General features: G+C 45.9%; 1 protein-coding gene across 1 annotated transcript; it reads left to right on the forward strand.

Moving 5' to 3' along the window:
* Window positions 1-2,834: 2,834 nt before the first annotated feature.
* Window positions 2,835-23,846, forward strand: LOC306918125 (uncharacterized protein). Its single transcript, XM_079531005.1, has 17 exons — window positions 2,835-2,951; window positions 3,386-3,450; window positions 3,736-3,784; window positions 4,236-4,286; window positions 6,047-6,082; window positions 6,337-6,386; window positions 9,075-9,127; window positions 11,713-11,939; window positions 12,996-13,264; window positions 17,831-17,977; window positions 18,789-18,933; window positions 20,454-20,510; window positions 20,742-20,789; window positions 20,988-21,062; window positions 21,478-21,783; window positions 23,521-23,601; window positions 23,767-23,846. The coding sequence occupies exons 2-17, from the start codon at window positions 3,439-3,441 to the stop codon at window positions 23,790-23,792; spliced, it is 1,632 nt and encodes a 543-aa protein (XP_079387131.1). The 5' UTR covers window positions 2,835-2,951; window positions 3,386-3,438; the 3' UTR covers window positions 23,793-23,846.
* The last annotated feature ends 739 nt before the right edge of the window (window positions 23,847-24,585 follow it).

The following is a 24,585-nucleotide window of genomic DNA, read 5'->3' on the forward strand; positions in this document are numbered from 1 at the left end:
GGTGAGTTGTCTAGTTCAATTAAAATAAAATAAAAAGTTTCTCACATGTACCACTGTAGATATTTTGCCATCTATAAATAGCATGGTCAGTCATGATCAATCTGACCTATCCAGCTAAAAGTCCCCCTAGCTCTGAAATGGAACATCATATAAACTCAATTCTTTTTTGGGGTAAAATTAGACATTCTAACGCACATTTTGATATATACCATGTTTACATAGTCTTACCAGTACCGTGTCTATTCATGCATGTATCTCAAAAACCTGTTGTGAAGAAACAGTTTTGATAAAAAACTCATCCAAGGACATTGTTTTGATATGACTTTGTGCCCATGATATGTATCAAAATATAGACTTGAATGTATACTGTATTATAACAAAAAAATTGGGTTCTTACCATCTACCGTTACAGAGTAAATCACAGTTGAAACTCGCTTAGTCAAACCATAAACCTCAGACTAGTGAACAAAATAGCCATGACAGGTCTAACTCATTGTAAAAGCTTGTCTTTTATTTTTTATGACTAACATAATACAATTATAATAAATATTACAGAAAATAAATAGGCCTACATACAAAACAGTTGTCCCCAAACTCCCCAGTGTCCCCAAACCACTGCATTCCAGTTGTTCTTGACGGTGTGTGTGTGTGTAGGCTAAATTTAAAAAAAACAACAACTGAAATGAATGAATGCATCCGGTTCAGTGTCGGAGAACTCCATCGCAGTCTTGACTCTTCGTCTTCATCATCATCATCATCATCATCCTCCTCATCTGATGCCAGTTCTAAATATATAAAAAATAAACATTTAGCTGTAGTCAGCCCGGCCAATAGCCAGTTGGGGGGGGGGGGGGGGGGACGTAGGCTATCTGACATCATCGTCATCATCATCATCACACGGAGACACACTAAACAATGTACAATCATGATTGTATAAAATATACAATGAATGCAATTATCATGCAAGCTCAGACGTCAATGAAACGTCATACAGATCTTATATAATACGCTACTGTTAGCTTCACTCCCCGTCCCCCCTCCGATCCTTGTAGCAACGTCATCATAACCACGCGTTGCTTGAAGCAACTTGCTTCAGTAAACGATGCATGTTTGTTCTCCGTCTTTGTAGACAGTAAATAAAAGGAGCGAACATTACTCTAAAGATCAGATCGCCTATAAGGCACGCTACAATATAAAATACTTGTACTGCCATGCGTGCATGCCTGCTACGATACATTTGTACTGCAACAACCAACCGATCGACACCAACCCCCCCTCCAGCCCTTAGCCAGCACCAATGCACCGACCAACACCATTAGCCAGCACCTTCGGTGCTGGCTAATGGCTGGGGGCCATCGTGGTGAGTCATTCTGGCGTCATGATCTGACTAGTAGTAGTAATTATCCAAGCATCTATTTGTAGCGATCATCTTATGATTTCTGATCACTATAGAAGGGCATTTTCTACAATAAGATTACCTCAAAACATTCCGGGTTGATCGTCTTCTTCAATGGTTTCCCGGTATAGCTCATCGGACGACGATGGGGAGACAATGAAAAAAGGAGGGAGGGAGCAGCGAGTCTCGCTGTAAGCACTGGACCAGGGCTACTCCGCCTGGAGAAGGCGACTGGGACGCGTATGGATCAATACTACTACCACAAAACTCGCTCAAATAAATAGTACTGCTTTCAACTTTTTCTGCTAGAAAATCGCTCGGGCGAGACGGCAAACAGGCAAAACAATGATAACTATGAAGACTCCCTCTGCCCCCACTGTTTACAGGGGGTGGGACCAGCTTCCAATGGCAACACGTACACGTGTGTCACGTGACACGGGTTTTCTGGGTAATGTAGTTGGAATATAAGCTCAGGAATTTAAACAGCGCTTCGGAGCATATTAATATGTTTAGATTCATCAAAAACTGTGAAGACGCCAATTGGCGTCATTGATCATTTACGGAATTCTGATGAAGACGCCAATTGGCGTCTTTCATCTTCTAAGGGTTAATAAATAATCCATAGTGTTCCAATGCAGTTGTCTTCTTAATAAATAACCCATAGTGTTCCAATGCAGTTGTCTTCTTAATACATAACCCATAGTGTTCCAATGCAGTTGTCTTCTTAATAAATAACCCATAGTGTTCCAATGCAGTTGTCTTCTTAATACATAACCCATAGTGTTCCAATGCAGTTGTCTTCTTAATACATAACCCATAGTGTTCCAATGCAGTTGTCTTCTTAATACATAACCCATAGTGTTCCAATGCAGTTGTCTTCTTAATACTTTTCACTGGTTCAATATTTATGTCCCATTTAACCATTTTTCGTTTTTATTTTCAAAAGTAGCTAAAATTGCCGATCTACACGCTCACAACGTGTTGTAAAGTGTTGTGAGCTTGTGGATCGGTTGTGGATGTGCTATTTTTGTGTGACACTGGTGGGATGAAGTTTATTCATTTAGAAATGAACGGAGGAAAACCAGAAACAAAGATTAGTCCAATGAGAAAACATGTCTCATTTGCTCCACAGATGTGCCTCATCCAGAGAAGACCATGGGTTCCTCTCACGGAGATCCTCTACAGGTTGGTTTACTGGCAAATCTTTGTTACAATTTGTTGCATATTGATAATAATAATACTACTAATACAAGCTACTCATTTCTATAGGTCTCGTCTGTGAAGATATTGGTCGCCAACAAGGTGGAACTGGTCAAGTGGCTCAGATCAGATCATATCATTCTACAGTATGCCCATTCTGAGGGAATTATTAATGATAGAGTTTATATCCAACTGAAGAATACAGAACCAGAAGATGTTTGTATTAAACTTATTGATGCAGTGATTATTAGAGGAGAGGGAACTTCATCTCAGTTCCTTACACTACTCCAAAAACCAGAGATTCTCGCCACGTATCCACAACTCAAGGAATGGAAGTCTTCCTTTGCGCTGCCAGGTAAAACAAGGCGTTTTGTTTTGGTTTTTGTTGCCGGGGGGAGTAATGTCTACTTTGTTTGACTGCAATTCTTTAGCTTAAATGTAGTCTTTTTTATTATATATTTTTAACAAAAATTGTGTCAATGGTTTGGCCAGTCTAAACATCATTTGTGCAGAATATTGATGGATCGGGTGGCTACTGCAACTTACATAAGTGACTGATGTAATTAATTATAACGCTATCACAAACAAATAGAACACCAAATATAACATGTAAAATAGTATGTTAAATATTTTGTATTCTCAATACACAAAGGTACTGTACTGTACTGTACTGTACTGTACTGTACTGTACTGTACTGTACTGTACTGTACTGTACTGTACTGTACTGTACTGTACTGTACTGTACTGTACATGGTTTTGAGCAGCATTCATACTGTATTCTCTCTCAGGCAGCTCATCAACCAGCTCTGTCCTCCCTGATGCATTGAAGGAAGACAAACCGATGAAGACAGAGGTAACTCATTCTCAGGTCCATGAAATACATCTGATGTCTTTTACACATCTGTGAATAATGATGTGCACCTGTTGAATTGGTTGTGGTTCTATGCAGGACAGGACCTGCAAAGCATTTGCAATGTAGTTGTATGTATGCTGTATATTTATGCTTTCTGTGCATGAAATTATGCTGTATAGCATACTTAATGTCCACGTTGCCGAATCCAAAATATGGAAATGTTATATTTAGTCTACTATGAAAATGTAAGTTTTGTTTATTTTTGCTTCATCGTTGATTCATTAGATGCAGTCGGTGAAAAGCTCATCAGAGGAAGAGGAGGATGTGGTTTCCGGTGAGAGACATATTCATTTTTTGTCCTGCAAAGGCCTGTTCACGCTCCAGTTAGGTGATAAGGTGACCACCGAAACGGTGCTTAGTAAAAACAGAGAGATGTGTTTGGGTGAGTGGTGAGTCTCTTACCACCGCGGCTCAGTGACGTCATGTTGTAGTTTTAGTAAAAACAGAGAGATGTGTTTGGGTGAGCGGTGAGTCTCTTACCACCGCGGCTCAGTGACGTCATGTTGTAGTTTTCGGTGGTCAGTGACATCATGTTGTAGTTTTCGGTGGTCAGTGATGTCATGTTGTAGTTTTAGTAAAAACAGATGTGTTCTGGTGAGCCTCTTACCACTGCACTCAGTGATGTCATGTTGTAGTTTTCGGTGGTCAGTGATGTCATGTTGTAGTTTTCGGTGGTCACCTCTTCACCTAAATGAATAGGTCTTAACTGTCTTTACTCTAAACAGAACGCTTGATGAAGATGATGGAGATGGTGAAGATAGACAGCCAAGAGGAAGGTAACAAATGACTAACTCTACTACTAAGTACTAAACTAGGGGGTTTTCATGATTCTGAATCCATCCCAAGAATTAGTTTTGCACGAAAAACACTCCTTGGGCTAAAAACGGCCATAGCCGTCATCACAAATGTGATGAGGTCAGCACATTTGGTTTTAAACATTATGTTATAATTTAGCTATTGAAAAATAGCAGATCTACAAGCTCATAGCTTGTAGGTCTGCTATTTTTGAAAAATCGTGAAAATATTTATTTCAGAAGACTGGAGGATTTAGAAGAAATCTTTTACATTTCGAGGTCAGGCCTAAATGGGTTAAGGGCAAGTGGCTATGGCCGTGTGTTTTTCGTGCAAAACCGAATATTTGCAATGGATTCAGAATCATGGATAGCCCCTAGTTTGACACTTAGTCAAACTTAGTTAAATGCTACTTAAAGCATAATTAAAATTATATATATATATTTCTTTACCATATAGGATGTTAATGGTACCCAACTTTCAACCTCTGCATTTACCATGATCCAACATTTATATAATTCAAAATTTTTTATATGTTAATTGGATGACCCTAAGGATCATAAAAAACCTTGAATTATTACTATTGCAATTTATTTTGGGTCACACCCCTTTTTAGGCCTATTAGGGGTTCAGGGTCTTGCTCAAGGACACTTGGACACCAACTCTGGGGGAGCCTGGATTCGAACTGGCAACCTTGCGGTTACCATCCGGCCACTCTACCCCTGATCCACCGCCGCTGTGTGTGGTCTATGCACAGAGTATTAAAAGGATAGAGACCGAACCGGATAGTTGACTATCATTGCGCACGTTCATGTTATTGGGCCCATGACACGTGAACGCTATGTTTCATACGTGAACGCACGCAAACGGCACAATGATAGTCAACGGCACAGCGCGTTCATGTTATTGGGGCAATCCATCCCAGAATGCACTCTGTTCCTACCCGGAAGGAGGAGTGAAATCACCTCATGCGCTTTTGAGTAACTTAATGCAAGTGGATGCAACATTGAGGCAACGCATGCACACTGTTCTCTCAGTCCTGTTCTGCCTTCCATGCACACTGTTCTCTCAGTCCTGTTCTGCCTTCCATGCACACTGTTCTCTCAGTCCTGTTCTGCCTTCCATGCACACTGTTCTCTCAGTCCTTGTCTGCCTTCCATGCACACTGTTCTCTCAGTCCTGTTCTGCCTTCCATGCACACTGTTCTCTCAGTCCTGTTCTGCCTTCCATGCACACTGTTCTCTCAGTCCTGTTCTGCCTTCCACGCACACTGTTCTCTCAGTCCTGTTCTGCCTTCCATGCACACTGTTCTCTCTGTCCTGTTCTGCCTTCAATGCACACTGTTCTCTCAGTCCTGTTCTGCCTTCCATGCACACTGTTCTCTCAGTCCTGTTCTGCCTTCCATGCACACTGTTCTCTCAGTCCTGTTCTGCCTTCCATGCACACTGTTCTCTCAGTCCTGTTCTGCCTTCCATGCACACTGTTCTCTCAGTCCTGTTCTGCCTTCCATGCACACTGTTCTCTCAGTCCTTGTCTGCCTTCCATGCACACTGTTCTCTCAGTCCTGTTCTGCCTTCCATGCACACTGTTCTCTCAGTCCTGTTCTGCCTTCCATGCACACTGTTCTCTCAGTCCTGTTCTTCCTTCCATGCACACTGTTCTCTCAGTCCTGTTCTGCCTTCCATGCACAAAATGAAAGATGACACACAGCCATATATTTATTCACTTTAATGTCTTCCTGCAGAGCTCATGGAACCTGGCCCGGATGATACTGACAATGGTAGGGAATGAATGAATGAATGAATGAATGAATGAATGAATGAATGAATGAATGAATGAATCATAATCACCTCTCAATAGGTTGGCCCATTTCCCATGGTGATAAGATTAAGTTTGATGACTTGATGTGAAAGATGTTAATTAAAAGCTTGTCCTGGAGTTGAACCTTTCCGTGAGAAACCTACTGTATATTATTTTATCTCATATCAGCACCAACATCTATCCATGTGTAACTGTAGTTATCTGTTCCTCCAGATGAGGTGTACAGAAGATCATGCTGTGAAAGATGCCAACACGTCCACCAGGTCAGTTCATTCATAGGAACTCTTGTTTCTGTCTCTTAATAAATGGTGCATTTATACAATGCCTTTATCCAGGGAGCTTTACATAGATGGTGCATTACATTCACCCATTCACACACCTTTACATAGATGGTGCATTACATTCACCCATTCACACACCTTTACATAGATGGTGCATTGCATTCACCCATTCACACACCTTTACATAGATGGTGCATTACATTCACCCATTCACACACCTTTACATAGATGGTGCATTACATTCACCCATTCACACACCTTTACATAGATGGTGCATTACATTCACCCATTCACACACCTTTACATAGATGGTGCATTACATTCACCCATTCACACACCTTTACATAGATGGTGCATTACATTCACCCATTCACACACCTTTACATAGATGGTGCATTACATTCACCCATTCACACACACATTCACACACCTTTACATAGATGGTGCATTGCATTCACCCATTCACACACACATTCACACACCTTTACATAGACTGTGCATTACATTCACCCATTCACGCACACATTCACACACCTTTACATAGATGGTGCATTGCATTCACCCATTCACACACACATTCACACACCTTTACATAGATGGTGCATTGCATTCACCCATTCACACACACATTCACACACCTTTACATAGACTGTGCATTACATTCACCCATTCACGCACACATTCACACACCTTTACATAGATTGTGCATTACATTCACCCATTCACGCACACATTCACACACCTTTACATAGATTGTGCATTACATTCACCCATCCACGCACACATTCACACACCTTTACATAGATTGTGCATTACATTCACCCATGCACACACACATTCACACACCTTTACATAGATTGTGTATTACATTCACCCATTCACGCACACATTCACACACCTTTACATAGATTGTGCATTACATTCACCCATTCACACACACATTCACACACCTTTACATAGATTGTGTATTACATTCACCCATTCACGCACACATTCACACACCTTTACATAGATTGTGCATTACATTCACCCATTCACACACACATCCACACACTGATGGCGGAGGAAACAACCTGCACATCAGGAGCATTCACCCATCCACGCACACATTCACACACCTTTACATAGATTGTGCATTACATTCACCCATTCACACACACATTCACACACCTTTACATAGATTGTGTATTACATTCACCCATCCACGCACACATTCACACACCTTTACATAGATTGTGCATTACATTCACCCATTCACACACACATTCACACACCTTTACATAGATTGTGTATTACATTCACCCATTCACGCACACATTCACACACCTTTACATAGATTGTGCATTACATTCACCCATTCACACACACATCCACACACTGATGGCGGAGGAAACAACCTGCACATCAGGAGCAATCAGGGTTCACTTCAGAGTCTTGCTCAAGGACACTTGGACTCTGGGGGAGGCCACAGGGTTCAAACTGGGAACCTTGTGGTTCCCATCCGGCCACTCTAACCCTGGTAATGGTCTCTAAATGAGATCCGGTGTGTGTTTGGATTTTTGATTTGATTTATTTGATGAATTCATGACACAATTCACCAAAGTGCAGCACAGTAGAATTATCAGGATTGCACAAAAAGGCAGAGGACCAAATAAATACATGAATAATTGCAGCATGGTATGTTGTAGTATTCAGTATAGTATATAAATACATGAATAATTGCAGCATGGTACGTTGTAGTATGCAGTATAGTATATAAATACATGAATAATTGCAGCATGGTACGTTGTAGTATTCAGTATAGTATATAAATACATGAATAATTGCAGCATTGTACGTTGTAGTATTCAGTATAGTATATAAATACATGAATAATTGCAGCATGGTACGTTGTAGTATTCAGTATAGTAAGAGAAACCTATGAAAATCTGGGAACTAAATCGTTACCAAGAAATGTCTTCACCAATGTGTTTCTAAAGGTGTCTAATAACATGTACTAAAATATTGAAATTCAACTCCTGGGGGAAATTTTAATTTATTTGACCATACCATTAACATCCTATATAAGCCACATTTGCATCATGCTTTAAGTAGCATGAGACATATGAAACTAGGGGGTTTTCATGATTCTGAATCCATTCCAAGCATTCATTTTGCACAAAAAACACTCCTTGGGAGGAAAACAGCCATTGCCATCATCACAAACGTGATGAGGTCAGCACATTTGGATATGGAAGTCGATATGGCCGAATTTAACCCAAGGAGTGTTTTGTGTGCAAAACTAATGCTTGGAATGGATACAGAATCATGAAAACCCCCTAGTTTGACATGTCACATGCTACTGAAAGAATTATGACATTTGGACTTAAAGAGTTAATGGTATGGTCACATATTATGCTAATAACTCAAATTTCCCCCGGGAGTTGAATTTCAAACTTTTAGCATATGTTATTAGACACCTTTAGAAACATATTGGTGAAGAAATGGCTTTGTAACGATTGGTCAAATACCTGATAAAATGCCCTTACTAGTATGGTATGGTATCTCACTCATAAAACATACATTGACTTGGTACAGATCAACAGATATCACAACTTGCTGGTGCTCCATGTATTGCGACTGAGATTCAACGTTCATAACATTAATTGATGCCTTGGGTTTGGTTGGTAGAGCTACGGCAGTAAGAGGATCATTCCTGAGAAACTCTCCAGAGGGCGCTATCAGTGAGTCTGAACATCATCTACCCTTCTGCTTTCATTCATATTCACATGACATAAACACAACCACAAATGTATATTCATCGCATTGGAGCAGTGTGATTTCTGCACGAACAGCACACAATAATAATATTGCTAAATAAGACTATTAGAAGAGTCATTCCACGAAACCGGTACGATTTGCAGTCCCTCTGACCTTTTAAGGTGTATTTTATTGATTGAGTCACCAAAATTTATTTTTAAAAGCTTTTTTCATCAATGTATATGTTCCCTTTAATATTGTGTAAAAATTACATGGATTGTATCTTCATATCAGAAATGATCTTGTTTTCTTTCAGTAGACACACCCCCTATTTTGTCCATTTTTTCATGTCCCCAATGGCCTTCGATGAAAGTCGACTTCAGATATCACTATAAAAAATGTGCAAAAATCCATAAATTATGCCATTCACTACTCTCACCTATGGTCATGAAGTGTGGGTCATGACTGAAAGAATAAGGTCGCGAATACAAGTGTCCGAAATGAGTTTTCTTCGACGGGTGGCTGGCATCTCCCTTAGAGATAGGGTGAGAAGTTCAGTCACACGAGAGAGACTCGGAGTAGAACCGCTGCTCCTTCGCCTGGAAAGGAGTCAGCTGAGGTGGTTCGGGCATCTGGTTAGGATGCCTCTCGGGCGTCTCCCTAGGGAGGTCCTCGACACACGTCCCACTGGGAGGAGACTCCGGGGCAGACCAAGGATCACGTCCCACTGGTAGGAGACCCCGGGGGGCAGACCAAGGATCACGTCCCCCTGGGAGGAGACCCCGGGGCAGACCAAGGATCACGTCCCACTGGTAGGAGACCCCGGGGCAGACCAAGGATCACGTCCCACTGGGAGGAGACCCCGGGGCAGACCAAGGATCACGTCCCACTGGTAGGAGACCCCGGGGCAGACCAAGGATCACGTCCCACTGGGAGGAGACCCCGGGGCAGACCAAGGATCACGTCCCACTGGGAGGAGACCCCGGGGCAGACCAAGGATCACGTCCCACTGGTAGGAGACCCCGGGGCAGACCAAGGATCACGTCCCACTGGGAGGAGACCCCGGGGCAGACCAAGGATCACGTCCCACTGGGAGGAGACCCCGGGGCAGACCAAGGATCACGTCCCACTGGGAGGAGACCCCGGGGCAGACCAAGGATCACGTCCCACTGGGAGGAGACCCCGGGGCAGACCAAGGATCACGTCCCACTGGGAGGAGACCCCGGGGCAGACCAAGGATCACGTCCCACTGGTAGGAGACCCCGGGGCAGACCAAGGATCACGTCCCACTGGGAGGAGACCCCGGGGCAGACCAAGGATCACGTCCCACTGGGAGGAGACCCCGGGGGGCAGACCAAGGATCACGTCCCACTGGGAGGAGACCCCGGGGCAGACCAAGGATCACGTCCCACTGGTAGGAGACCCCGGGGCAGACCAAGGATCACGTCCCCCTGGGAGGAGACCCCGGGGCAGACCAAGGATCACGTCCCACTGGGAGGAGACCCCGGGGCAGACCAAGGATCACGTCCCACTGGTAGGAGACCCCGGGGCAGACCAAGGATCTCGTCCCACTGGGAGGAGACCGCGGGGCAGACCAAGGATCACGTCCCACTGGGAGGAGACCCCGGGGCAGACCAAGGATCACGTCCCACTGGTAGGAGACCCCGGGGCAGACCAAGGATCACGTCCCACTGGGAGGAGACCCCGGGGCAGGCCAAGGATCACGTCCCACTGGGAGGAGACCCCGAGGCAGACCAAGGATCACGTCCCACTGGGAGGAGACCCCGGGGCAGACCAAGGATCACGTCCCACTGGTAGGAGACCCCGGGGCAGACCAAGGATCACGTCCCACTGGGAGGAGACCCCGGGGCAGACCAAGGATCACGTCCCACTGGGAGGAGACCCCGGGGCAGACCAAGGATCACGTCCCACTGGTAGGAGACCCCGGGGCAGACCAAGGCGCAGTTGGAGGAAACACATCGACTCACTGGCCTTTAAGTTGGGATTAAAATGCATTTTCCCCATAGACATTTCAAAACGTATTTATTTAAAGACCTTTTAAGCGTCGTACGAAGCCAACTCTTGTCGTGACAAATCATGACAACAAACACAATATTTTGGACCAAACAAATTATTACAAAGAAGAAAAACAACAAAAAAAGTGTTGTAACCTGCCGTTTCTTTCTACTTTCTAATTATTTGTTTGGCCCAAAACATTGTGTTTATTGTCATGATTTGTCACCACAAGAGTTGGCTTTGTCCGCGGCGAAAACGTCTTTAAATAAATACTTTCTCTATGAGGAAAATTAACGGGGATTTCTTTTCCGGGTCTCTCGAGGGGCGGGACTGCGACGCTCTATAGTGTGGGCTATTCAGAAAAGTAAAACCTTTCCGTCAAAATTTTAAAAAAAGGCCAAATCATACCGGTTTCATGGAATGACTCAGAAATGTACAAATTTGACATAGCTAATGTTCGGGACACTATATTATAGTTTACCCATTCGACCCATTCTTCACTTTTGTCTTTGTTTGTTTTGTGTGTATGCATGCATGCGTGCGCATGTTTCAGGGCACGGCTGGAAGCAGAGGGGACATACGAGTGTGAGTCCACAGGCTTGATATTGGAGGCGTCGGAGCCAGTTGTGGTTCGCTATTCTGTCCTGCCGTGGTCCAAGTTCGGCAGGTTGGTCCGGAAGCCCTGGATGATCGCTGGGCCCACATTCAACGTGGAGACGGTCCCGAAGGATGACTCTGCCCTCAAGTCCATCCAGCTCCCTCACTCCCTGTGCCTGGCTGGTGAGAACATATCGTCCCCTCCATTACTTTTTAATTTTTTGTCTCCACCAGGCCGAAGGCATGGGGAGAGAGTACACACACCGTCCGTGTGTGTGTGTGTGTGTGTGTGTGTGTGTGTGTGTGTGTGTGTGTGTGTGTGTGTGTGTGTGTGTGTGTGTGTGTGTGTGTGTGTGTGTGTGTGTGTGTGCGTGTGCGTGTCCAAAAATCCTGCAAATCGTTACACAGTATCTCTATAGTCATGTGTTCAAGACGGATCTGTCCCATATTTTATATTCCATCCTGATTGGCTAACATTGGCTTTCAAAGTTTGCAGGATTGGCCCGTTTTGAACAAAAAGCCTCAAATCATGAATACAGCGTGCAATTCACTTGAAATCTTTCACAGACTTTCCTACTAGGCTGAGGAATATATCCCACCCTTTTCACATTGGCCTGTTATAGCGCCACCAACAGGTGGATTTTTGCAAAACACATTTTTGGAACCAAATGTGTCAAATCATCCAATTTCAATCCAAGGCGTAAGAAGAAATGGCCCTTTTCACATTGGCCTATTATAGCGCCACCAGGAGGCCACAACCTGACCTGCCCTGGTGGAGACCTGTGCCCTGAGGGGCACTTTATCTAGTGTTTGACTTCAACACTAACTCTGGGGGAGCCCGCGATCGAACCGGGAACCTCACGGTTTCCATCTGGTCTCTGTACCGTCCACTCTACCCCTGACCAGTGGCTCAGGGGTAGAGTGGCTGGATGGTAACCGTAAGGTTTCCAGTTCAAACCCGGGCTCTCCCAGAGTTAGTGTCGAAGTGTCCTTGAGCAAGACACTGGACCCCTGATTGCTCCCGATGTGCAGGTTGGTGCCTTGCATGGTTTCCTCCGCCATCGGTGTATGAATGTGTGTGTGAATGCAATCTCTGTAAAGCGCCTTGGATAAAGGCGCCATATAAATGCACCATTTACCATTGTCTTCCATGCATCTTTTCTTGTTTTCTCTGCAAAAACTGTCCTTCCTTCCTTCCTTCCTTCCTTCCTTCCTTCCTTGCATTGTGTCTTCTCCCAGGCCTAGTGGAAAAGGAGACGGTATTTGGCGTCCTACACATCACTAGCAAGGATCCTGTCATTGAGCCAGCGGAGTCCTCTGGTAGCCATGTGAAGTGGTGTGTGTCCTCCCTGTCACCTGGCATTCCCATCGTATTCGTCAGAAACACAACGCCGTTGAAATACCACGGCGCCGTGCTGATCTACAAGGACCTGAGCTGTGACGACGACGACGACGTGCTAACCTTACAGATCTACCTCGTCCCCAACAACAGCCTGGCGCACGTTGAGGTGAGGATTGCTCCACGGTGGAAACGGAAAGATTGCATTTGTACACGTTTTAGCATGACTGAGTGTAACGATAACGGCATTTACATTTTATCGCACATGAGTGCAAAAGAGCTTGTGCCCGTCACACAGTTTAACCCATTTTGGGCGGGAACCCCTTTTGGTTTATGTTATGCTTTAGCTATTGAAAAATAGCAGATCTACAAGCTCATAGCACGCCACCGAGTGGCACGCTACGAGCTTGTAGGTCTGCTATTTTTGAAAAATCGAAGAACGACTGACATAGAAACATAGCTTTTTCAGAAAACTGTCAGGATGTAGAAGAGATTTTTAGAATCTGATCTCAGGTCAAAATGGGTTAAGTTCAGAAACCAGTCTGTGTCTCATAGGAGGGCTGTGGGCAGTTCAGAAACCACTCTGTCTCATAGGAGGGTTGTGGGCAGTTCAGAAACCAGTCTGTGTCTCATAGGAGGGCTTTGGGCAGTTCAGAAACCAGTCTTTGTCTCATAGGAGGGCTGTGGGCAGTTCAGAAACCACTCTGTCGCATAGGAGGGCTGTGGGCAGTTCAGAAACCAGTCTGTGTCTTATAAGAGGGCTGTGGGCAGTTCAGAAACCACTCTGTCGCATAGGAGGGCTGTGGGCAGTTCAGAAACCAGTCTGTGTCTTATAAGAGGGCTGTGGGCAGTTCAGAAACCAGTATGTGTCTTATAGGAGGGCAGTGGGCAGTTCAGAAACCAGTCTGTGTCTCATAGGAGGGCTGTGGGCAGTTCAGAAACCAGTCTGTCTCATAGGAGGGCTGTGGGTGGTTCAGAAACCAGTCTGTCTCATAGGAGGGCAGTGGGCAGTTCAGAAACCACCCTGTGTTTCATAGGAGGGCTGTGGACAGTTCAGAAACCAGTCTGTCGGAGGGCTGTGGGCGGTTCAGAAACCAGTCTGTGTCTCATAGGAGGGCTGTGGGCAGTCCAGAAACCAGTCTGTGTCTCATAGGAGGGCTTTGGGCAGTTCAGAAACCAGTCTGTGTCTCATAGGAGGGCTGTGGGCAGTTCAGAAACCAGTCTGTGTCTCATAGGAGGGCAGTGGGCAGTTCAGAAACCACTCTGTGTCGGAGGGCTGTGGGCAGTTCAGAAACCAGTCTGTGTCTCATAGGAGGGCTGTGGGCGGTTCAGAAACCAGTCTGTGTCTCATAGGAGGGCTGTGGGCGGTCCAGAAACCAGTCTGTGTCTCATAGGAGGGCTTTGGGCAGTTCAGAAACCAGTCTGTGTCTCGGGCTGTGGGCAGTTCAGAAACCAGTCTGTGTCTCATAGGATGGCTGTGGGCAGTTCAGAAACCAGTCTGTGTCTCATAGGAGGGCTGTGGGCAGTTCAGAAACCAGTCTGTGTCTCATAGGACGGCTGTGGGCAGTTCAGAAACCAGTCTGTGTCTCAGGAGGGCTGTGGGCAGTTCAGAAACCAGTATGTGTCTCATAGGATGGCTGTGGGCAGTTCAGAAACCAGTCTGTGTCTCATAGGAGGGCTGTGGGCAGTTCAGAAACCAGTCTGTGTCTCATAGGAGGGCTGTGGGCAGTTCAGAAACCAGTCTGTGTCTCAGGAGGGCTGTGGGCAGTTCAGAAGCCAGTATGTGTCTCATAGGAGGGCTGTGGGCAGTTCAGAAACCAGTCTGTGTCTCATAGGAGGGCTGTGGGCAGTTCAGAAACCAGTATGTGTCTCATAGGAGGGCTGTGGGCGGTCCAGAAACCAGTCTGTGGCAGTTCAGAAACCAGTCTGTGTCTCATAGGAGGGCTGTGGGCTGTCCAGAAACCAGTCTGTGGCAGTTCAGAAACCAGTCTGTGTCTCATAGGATGGCTGTGGGCAGTTCAGAAACCAGTATGTGGCTGTGGGCAGTTCAGAAGCCAGTATGTGTCTCATAGGAGGGCTGTGGGCAGTTCAGAAACCAGTCTGTATCTCGGGCTGTGGGCAGTTCAGAAACCAGCCTGTGTCTCATAGGAGGGCTGTGGGCAGTTCAGAAACCAGTCTGTGTCTCATAGGAGGGCTGTGGGCAGTTCAGAAACCAGCCTGTGTCTCATAGGAGGGCTGTGGGCAGTTCAGAAACATGAACAGAGAACATGGAGAAGGCCTAATCGTAACCGTCTTGGCTGAAAATACCATTACATGGTTTATACTTTTAGGAGAGCTGGTCGGTCAGTAGTCCAGACCAGCTCTGCTGGACTTGAATGACTTGTCTTTTGACCTACTTCTACAATGAAATGAAATGAAATGAAATGAAATCTATATTTACCCAGGGTATCTGGGCTAAGCTCAAGAACTTGTTTCCAGCCAGGCCCTGCTCATAGAACACATTTCATCGTAGTGGTTGATGCCTTGTTCAAGGGCATTTCAGCGGTGGTAATTTTAACGTGTCGGACGGCTGATTCGAACTGGGAACCTTCCGGTATCTAGACCGCGCCGCTATCCGTTCGGCCACCGCTGCCACAAAGCAGTGTGCCACAAGCAGTGTGCTGTACTGGCACGTTGTAATTCATTATTTGTCAGAACCTGTGTACCATTCCAATAGTATAAGCATTTTAAAAGACAGAGTTGGGATATGACGCCACCTAGCGTATATACGTACCGGGGAAAAAAGTGAATGAAATATATTGCCTCAATATGAGCTGCTTTGGATAGTGAGCACAGTGACGAGTTACGGGCTCATTATTTGACTTGATTGTTACCTATCGGTGTGACCGATGTTGTCCAGTATTTAGACCTATCAGGGTGACCGATGTTGTCCAGTATTTAGACCTATCAGAGCGATCGATGTTGTCCAGTATTTAGACCTATCAGAGCGATCGATGTTGTCCAGTATTTAGACCTATCAGGGTGACCGATGTGGTCCAGTATTTAGACCTATCAGAGCGATCGATGTTGTCCAGTATTTAGACCTATCAGAGTGACCGATGTTGTCCAGTATTTAGACCTATCAGAGCGACTGATGTTGTCCAGGATTTAGACCTATCAGAGCGACTGATGTTGTCCAGTATTTAGACCTATCAGAGCGATCGATGTTGTCCAGTATTTAGACCTATCAGGGTGATCGATGTTGTCCAGTATTTAGACCTATCAGGGTGATCGATGTTGTCCAGTATTTAGACCTATCAGAGCGATCGATGTTGTCCAGTATTTAGACCTATCAGAGCGATCGATGTTGTCCAGTATTTAGACCTATCAGAGCGATCGATGTTGTCCAGTATTTAGACCTATCAGAGCGATCGATGTTGTCCAGTATTTAGTAGCCTGGTTAATAAACCAGACCGAATCAGCCGTTGGCAAAAAAAAGTTGCCTACCAGCGGATTACGGTCTGGCGAGGCTCAGTAGCACGCCTCTTTCCTACAGCAGAGAACAGGTCGGACCAATCGGGACACGGTATGCAATATAGGCGGGCTTTGGTACAGTGACGTTCAATGCTTGAGACTTTTGACTGACAGTAGCTCTGACCAATTGCGTCAAAGAGAAAATGTTCCCCGGGAAATGAAATCCAAGTGGAGCCAGCCCAGACTGATATACCGCGACAGTGTTGTGTGATATTAGTCTGGCTTATTAGCCAGGCTAAGTATTTAGACCTATCAGGGTGACCGATGTTATCCAGTATTTAGACCTATCAGGATGATCGATGTTGTCCAGTATAGTATAGACATCGCTAGACTTTACTTATTCCAGCTGTTCTGAATAATGCTCGACTAGTGTGTTCTAATTTGGACAGTCTTGTCAAAACTTGACTGTTGTAACTCCTTCCTTACTGGCCTATACCGGCATGCGCACTTAATCCTCTCCAACTGATCCAAAATACCGCAGCTCGCTTGGTCTTCAACCAGCCTAAATTCTCACATGTCTCCCCCCTGCTCCGCTCCCTCCATTGGCTCCCGGTCGCTGCCCGCACAGAATACAAAACTCTGATGCTGGCATTCAAAGCAACCAAAGGTATGGCTCCCCCATATCTTAAAAGTCTGATCGAACCCTACAAACCCTCCCGCGCACTCAGATCAGCCAACGCAGGGAAGCTGGAAGTACCTTCACTAAAAACGCCGGGACACCGCTCTTCTCCCTTCTGGCTCCAAAGCTATGGAATGAACTTCCCATTAGGGTTAGGGTTAGCCTCCACTCCAAATCTTCCACCGTAGTCTGAAAACCCACCTCTTCAGACTCCATCATGGCCCGTAGCACTTGCCCTAGCCCCGACTTTTTATGTAGACTTAGATAGCATTTTATGTAGACTTATAGCTTTTTATATAGACATAGCACTATACATGCATAGTTCCATTTTATAGATATTCCACTATTACGTTCTTACGTATGTTTCATGATAACTACTTGTTGTTACGTATGTGATGTATTGCCATGTTTTTGTTCCTGCTTAATGTAAATCTCTCTGGATTAAGAGTGTCTGATAAATGCCTAAATTGTAAATTGACTAATACTTACATAATTGAGCTGGAAAGAACTGACTGAATTTGTTCTATACCTTCTCTGCCTCTCCTCTTCCTCTGAAAAGCACCCTAACCTTGTCCACCTGCATGTCCTCCTTGTGCGTGGCAGAAAATCCGGATGGCTTTGCTCAGCTGTTCCGCGAAGCGTTTCGGGAAAGTTGAGAAGAATCCCTGCACCAGTAGTCCACTGGTAGAGCACGCCACCTACTGTCTCACGAGTGAACACGCTGGGGTAGAAATAATCCCTGGTGACAAGGTGTGTTCGTCTCAATGCTCATTCGGCCTGACATGTTTTGTTTGTAATGATGTGTAGTGACTAGTGGTGTACCTGTATAGCTATGAAGGCATATGTACTTGTTATGAATGTGTAAGCTGGCGAAAGGGCCGTTCTCCCCGTGTCCCCTATAGGGTAGGTACCCTCATATGTTCTCCCCGTGTCCTCTAGGGTAGGTACCCTCACATGTTCTCCCCGTGTCCCCTAGGGTAGGTACCCTCGCATGTTCTCCCTGTGTCCTCTAGGGTAGGTACCCTCACATGTTCTCCCCGTGTCCCCTAGGGTAGGTACCCTCACATGTTCTCCCCGTGTCCCCTAGGGTAGGTACCCTCACATGTTCTCCCCGTGTCCCCTAGGGTAGGTACCCTCACATGTTCTCCCTGTGTCCCCTAGGGTAGGTACCCTCACATGTTCACCCCGTGTCCCCTAGGGTAGGTACCCTCACAAAAACATGCAGTAATCCTGGTCTCTAAACTGCCTCCCCCTGGCCAGCCGGGGCGCCTGATGGAGGGGAAAGGATCTGGTCGGAATAACGTATTCCTTCCACACGCTACGTCCGGCCGGGGAAACTCCCCCCTGTCAGGTGAAAAGAAGCAGCTTGGACTCTTCATGCACTGAAGGAAGCATGAGGTCAGTCCGCTGCCCCCCCCCCCCCCCCAGGTTGGCAGAGGGAGTGCAGCGCCCAGGAATACATTAGATAATTGACACTGGGTGAAAAAATGGATTACAAAATCGTGGGATAAAAAGTTAATGTGTAAGTTAATGTATTAATTAATATTATGTGTGCGTGCAGGGCTTGATGTTCACCCTGGAGGAACTGATACACCCAGGTTACTACACGGTGGAAGTAGAGCATGAGGGAGATGAGAAGATGAGGTTTCAACTTCAACTTGAAGAAAAGGGAGAAATGGCAACATGGCATGCAAACATTCGAAAAGGTACCTACATACTGTAATACTGTATGTACACAGCAGTGTTGATTCTGATAGCAAATTTGTATTTAGTTTTAGTCATAAGTCATTTAAATTTGTCACATTTTAGTAATCTTAAATGTTTTACTGTTAGTCTATAGTCTACTCCCAGAATGCCAAGCAAATGATATTTCAAATCATGACGTCATGGAGGTAACAGGGTGGCACTGTAACAGGGCCCTTCACTGTAACAGGGCCATCCATGGTGACACTGTAACAGGGTGGCACTGTAACAGGGCCCTTCACTGTAACAGGGCCCTTCACCGTAACAGGGCCCTTCACCGTAACAGGGCCCTCCATGGTTGCACTGTAACAGGGTGGCACTGTAACAGGGCCCTTCACTGTAACAGGGCCCTTCACTGTAACAGGGCCCTCCATGGTGACACTGTAACAGGGTGGCACTGTAACAGGGCCCTTCACTGTAACAGGGCCCTTCATGGTGACACTGTAACAGGGTGGCACTGTAACGGCCCTCCATGGTGACACTGTAACAGGGCCCTCCATGGTGGCACTGTAACAGGGCCCTCCATGGTGGCACTGTAACAGGGCCCTTCACTGTAACAGGGCCCTTCATGGTGACACTGTAACAGGGTGGCACTGTAACGGCCCTCCATGGTGACACTGTAACAGGGCCCTCCATGGTGGCACTGTAACAGGGCCCTCCATGGTGACACTGTAACAGGGTGGCACTGTAACAGGGCCCTTCACTGTAACAGGGCCCTTCATGGTGACACTGTAACAGGGTGGCACTGTAACGGCCCTCCATGGTGACACTGTAACAGGGCCCTCCATGGTGGCACTGTAACAGGGCCCTCCATGGTGACACTGTAACAGGGTGGCACTGTAACAGGGCCCTCCATGGTGGCACTGTAACAGGGTGGCACTGTAACAGGGCCCTCCATGGTGGCACTGTAACATGGCCCTCCATGGTGACACTGTAACAGGGTGGCACTGTAACAGGGCCCTCCATGGTGTCACTGTAACAGGGTGGCACTGTAACAGGGCCCTCCATGGTGGCACTGTAACAGGTGGCACTGTAACAGGGCCCTCCATGGTGTCACTGTAACAGGGTGGCACTGTAACAGGGCCCTCCATGGTGGCACTGTAACAGGTGGCACTGTAACAGGGCCCTCCATGGTGTCACTGTAACAGGGTGGCATTGTAACAGGGCCCTTCATTGTAACAGGGCCCTTCATTGTAACAGGGCCCTTCACGTTTCCGTCTATGACTCTTGAACAGTAGGTTGTAGAATCAAACCCCCCTCACTGCCCTACAAAATGTCCTACAAAATGTATTCAGTCACATTATTTTCAGATTCTATTCCAATGCCTTTTTGTTGCAGGCCCTGGGGTAGGCAACCCAACCTGGCGGAGACCTGCTCTAGTTTGTGCATAATGTGTTTAAAAGCTTGTATGCTTGAAACGTTTAGTGTATTTTATCAGTGTATATATTGAACTAACGGTCGTGACTTGTGTCCCCCGCACCAGGTGACTTGGAGAAATGCACCAGGGTACAGCCAAGCCCACCCAAGCCCACGGAGCAGTGTAAGCATCTGCTCTTCACTGTTGCACTCAACCCACATTTGCATTAGCCTGTTTTAAATAAATTCCACATCCACAAATATATTCTTTATTTTATTTATTTTTTCCTCGCTTTGCTGTGTTCTATATGAGTGGGTCCCCACTTGATTTTTTTTTGCTTTTGTTTATATATAATTATGTAACTTTGCAGTGGATTTCTGAACGAGGCTGCTTATCTTTGGTTCTCTTCTCCAGGTGGCTTGGTGTCCTGCACAGAGGAAAGGCCAAGCAAAATGACTTTATGTAAGCATGATACATTCATATAGACTAGAGGGACGTCTGGAGCTCTCTGGTGGAGCTGTTGCCCCCGTGACCCGACTACGGATAAGCGGTTGAAGATGGATGGATGATACATTAGTTTTCTGTTGTGTGATATAATATAATATGGTATTTTCAGCATGGTAGAAGGCAGCAGAGTGTAAAAGTCCATCTGTCTTACAGGCGGAGCCGTCTCGGCGCAGAGATCAGAGGAAGGACCTTCCAGTAAGAGACTTTGTCTCCCACAGGAGAGAGGAGGTGATTTTACATTTCCTTACTCAACAATTCATTTTGGACAACTGTAACCTTTGATAAAACAAACAGAGTTGCAGTTGTCTGTCTGCCCTCCTACTGTCTGTCTGTCTGTCTGTCTGTCTGTCTGTCTGTCTGTCTGTCTGTCTATAGGTGTAATGTTAGAGTCCACAGAAGTGAACCTTTCAAGCCTGTTTTCTCAACTCGCTGTTTCTCTGCAAGACATTACTCTATAAGCCATATCTCCAAAACTGGTGGGCCAAACTGAACAACCAATATGTGCATTTGAAGCTATGATTCCCTGCTTTCATATGACATGAAAATTCAAAAGAATCCAATGGCAGTCCCTCAGTCAAATGTAGTCACATATGGTCCGTTGTAGAAACGTGTTACCCTATAACTCTCCATCACACTTTCACAGACATGGTCACAGAGAAGCAGCTGATGCAGGTGGCTGTTCAAATTGGAAAAGCGTGGCGGCAGATCGGCATATCGCTGGACATCGCTGAGGTTGAGATGCAGCGGATTGAGTCGGACCATCCACACCACGTGGACAGAGTTTATCAAATGCTGTACCTCTGGAGAAAACACCAGAGGACAAACGCCACAGCTGTCCACTTACACACTTCGCTTACAGGGTTAGACGAAGACCTGGTACCCGATGAGATAGACTTCCTACTGGAGGAAGGTTTGCATGTCCCAAACCGGCCAATTCATGTTACAGAAGGTAATAAAAACTCCCAAAACACAGTAAACATACATTAACAAGAACAGACAGGTCACATATGAAGTGTGTGTGTGTGTGTGTGTGTGTGTGTGTGTGTGTGTGTGTGTGTGTGTGTGTGTGTGTGTGTGTGTGTGTGTGTGTGTGTGTGTGTGTGTGTGTGTGTGTGTGTGTGTGTGTGTGTGTGTGTGTGTGTGTGTGTGTGTGTGTGTGTGTGTGTGTGTGTGTGTGTGTAAAATGGTAAATGGTAAATGGTGCATTTATATAGCGCCTTTATCCAAGGCGCGTGTGTGTGTGTGTGTGTGTGTATAGTTAGAGAAATAGTTAGTTTCAACACAAAAGTAGTAGTACTAGTAGTTGTTTTTAATTAGCGAACTGTAGGCAACAAAGTCTTAAGGTGGCCTTACACTAGCCGATAATCGGGCATTTGAAATCTGACAGCACCACACACTACAGGATAATCGGAGCGGGGCCGAGCAAATATCAAACATTCTTGATGTTGATCGGGCCGATCCCGATCGCGCGCGGGGGGTGCCCGATTGAGTCGGGCACCCCCCGAGCGTCAAAAATGCCCGATTATCGGCTAGTGTAAGGCCACCTTTATGCACACCTGTATGCTGTGAGACGGGTGCATAGGCAGGGTTCAATGTATTCACCTTTATGCTCTGAGACGGGTGCATAGGCAGGGTTCAATGTATTCACCTGTATGCTGTGAGACGGGTGCATAGGCAGGGTTCAATGTATTCACCTTTATGCTCTGAGACGGGTGCATAGGCAGGGTTCAATGTATTCACCTTTATGCTCTGAGACGGGTGCATAGGCAGGGTTCAATGTATTCACCTTTATGCTCTGAGACGGGTGCATAGGCAGGGTTCAATGTATTCACCTTTATGCTCTGAGACGGGTGCATAGGCAGGGTTCAATGTATTCACCTTTATGCTCTGAGACGGGTGCATAGGCAGGGTTCAATGTATTCACCTTTATGCTCTGAGACGGGTGCATAGGCAGGGTTCAATGTATTCACCTGTATGCTCTGAGACGGGTGCATAGGCAGGGTTCAATGTATTCACCTTTATGCTCTGAGACGGGTGCATAGGCAGGGTTCAATGTATTCACCTTTATGCTCTGAGACGGGTGCATAGGCAGGGTTCAATGTATTCACCTTTATGCTCTGAGACGGGTGCATAGGCAGGGTTCAATGTATTCACCTTTATGCTCTGAGACGGGTGCATAGGCAGGGTTCAATGTATTCACCTTCATGCTCTGAGGCGGGTGAGTAGGCAGGGTTCAATGTATTCACCTGTATGCTGTGAGACGGGTGCATAGGCAGGGTTCAATGTATTCACCTTTATGCTCTGAGGCGGGTGAGTAGGCAGGGTTCAATGTATTCACCTGTATGCTCTGAGACGGGTGCATAGGCAGGGTTCAATGTATTCACCTTTATGCTCTGAGGCGGGTGAGTAGGCAGGGTTCAATGTATTCACCTGTATGCTCTGAGACGGGTGCATAGACAGGGTTCAATGTATTCAGGCATCTGAGATGCCTGAAGAAGGTCTTTGACCGAAACCTTGCCAATAAAGTTCGTATTGCAAGTGCGGACGGTGTGCGGGTCTTTGTGCAACTTTATGTGCATTTTTCAGAATTAGCGAACTGGACATTTTGGACCGAATGTTTACTTTATATCCTTGTGTTGCGCTTCTGTTTTTGCTGAAGTTTTTATTTGTGTTGTTTCTCATAAAGAGCACGTCCGTTGTCCTTCAAGTTCCACGGCCTCTCCCACCCCTCACTGGGGAGAACTCAGGAAGGAAAATCAGGGACGGGGTGAGTTGTCCTGTTACCGTAATATAATGCAGAATACGTCTGGTGACTCTGGTCGCATTCAAATAATTTACAAAAGGTTTCAGACCTTGAATTTAAATGTTAATTTTGTAGCACGTGAAATGTTTCATGAACAATGCAAGTATAGCGTTATCCTTCCTCTTCCAGGTGCCTCTTCCTGCTACATTTCATGACAACAGCTACAGAGCATCTCAGAACAAACAAGACAGACCTCCAAGCTATCCTGAGGGCACAAATTGGACATGTCATCCAGTGTGTGTTTCAACATGAAGCAAAGCTCCTGGTGGACTGGGAGTATCTTAAGCTGAAGAACATCTCAGCGTCTGACCCAGTCAAGGCAGCTACTGAACTGGTGGACAAAATGATGAGCAAGGGAGAACCGACCTGCCAGGCGTTCCTGTCTCTGCTACGAGACCCCAAACTAACAGACTTGCTTCCTGATCTGGAGAACATGCCCTGGTACTACCATCCCGCCAGGGTTTGAACTGACAACACGACCACAAGCTACTGATTCTAAGCTATCGTCTCAGGTTAGACATTCACCAAAATGTGGAACGCCCTACCAACAGTCATTAAGACATGCAAATCCCCTGACTCCTTCAATACCGTTCTCAAAGGGCACCTACGGACGGCTGTGATTCGAAACTGGCCCCCGTAAAATCTGAATCCCACCCACTCCCCTTTTCCCCTCATGTTTTTTCCCTTTTTGCCTCTGATGATTTCCTGTTTTTGGCTATATAGAAGTGTATATTTGTATGTCTAAATGTTTTGATGAATTGAAAATGGTGAGCCCTATTGAAAACAAGTGTAATGCTTTTATGGTGTCGTCCACTCACAGTTAACACTTTAAGCGGCCAGGGTTATTTAATCCATTACATTCATGCGCCCAGTCGATTTATAAACACAGACCCCTTTTCCGGACGGACCGGCGGAAGTGGTTGATGTGTATGTAGCAGCTAACAATAG

This window comes from Electrona antarctica (assembly GCF_951216825.1).
Source record: "Electrona antarctica genome assembly, contig: scaffold_349, whole genome shotgun sequence".
Lineage (NCBI taxonomy): Eukaryota > Metazoa > Chordata > Actinopteri > Myctophiformes > Myctophidae > Electrona > Electrona antarctica.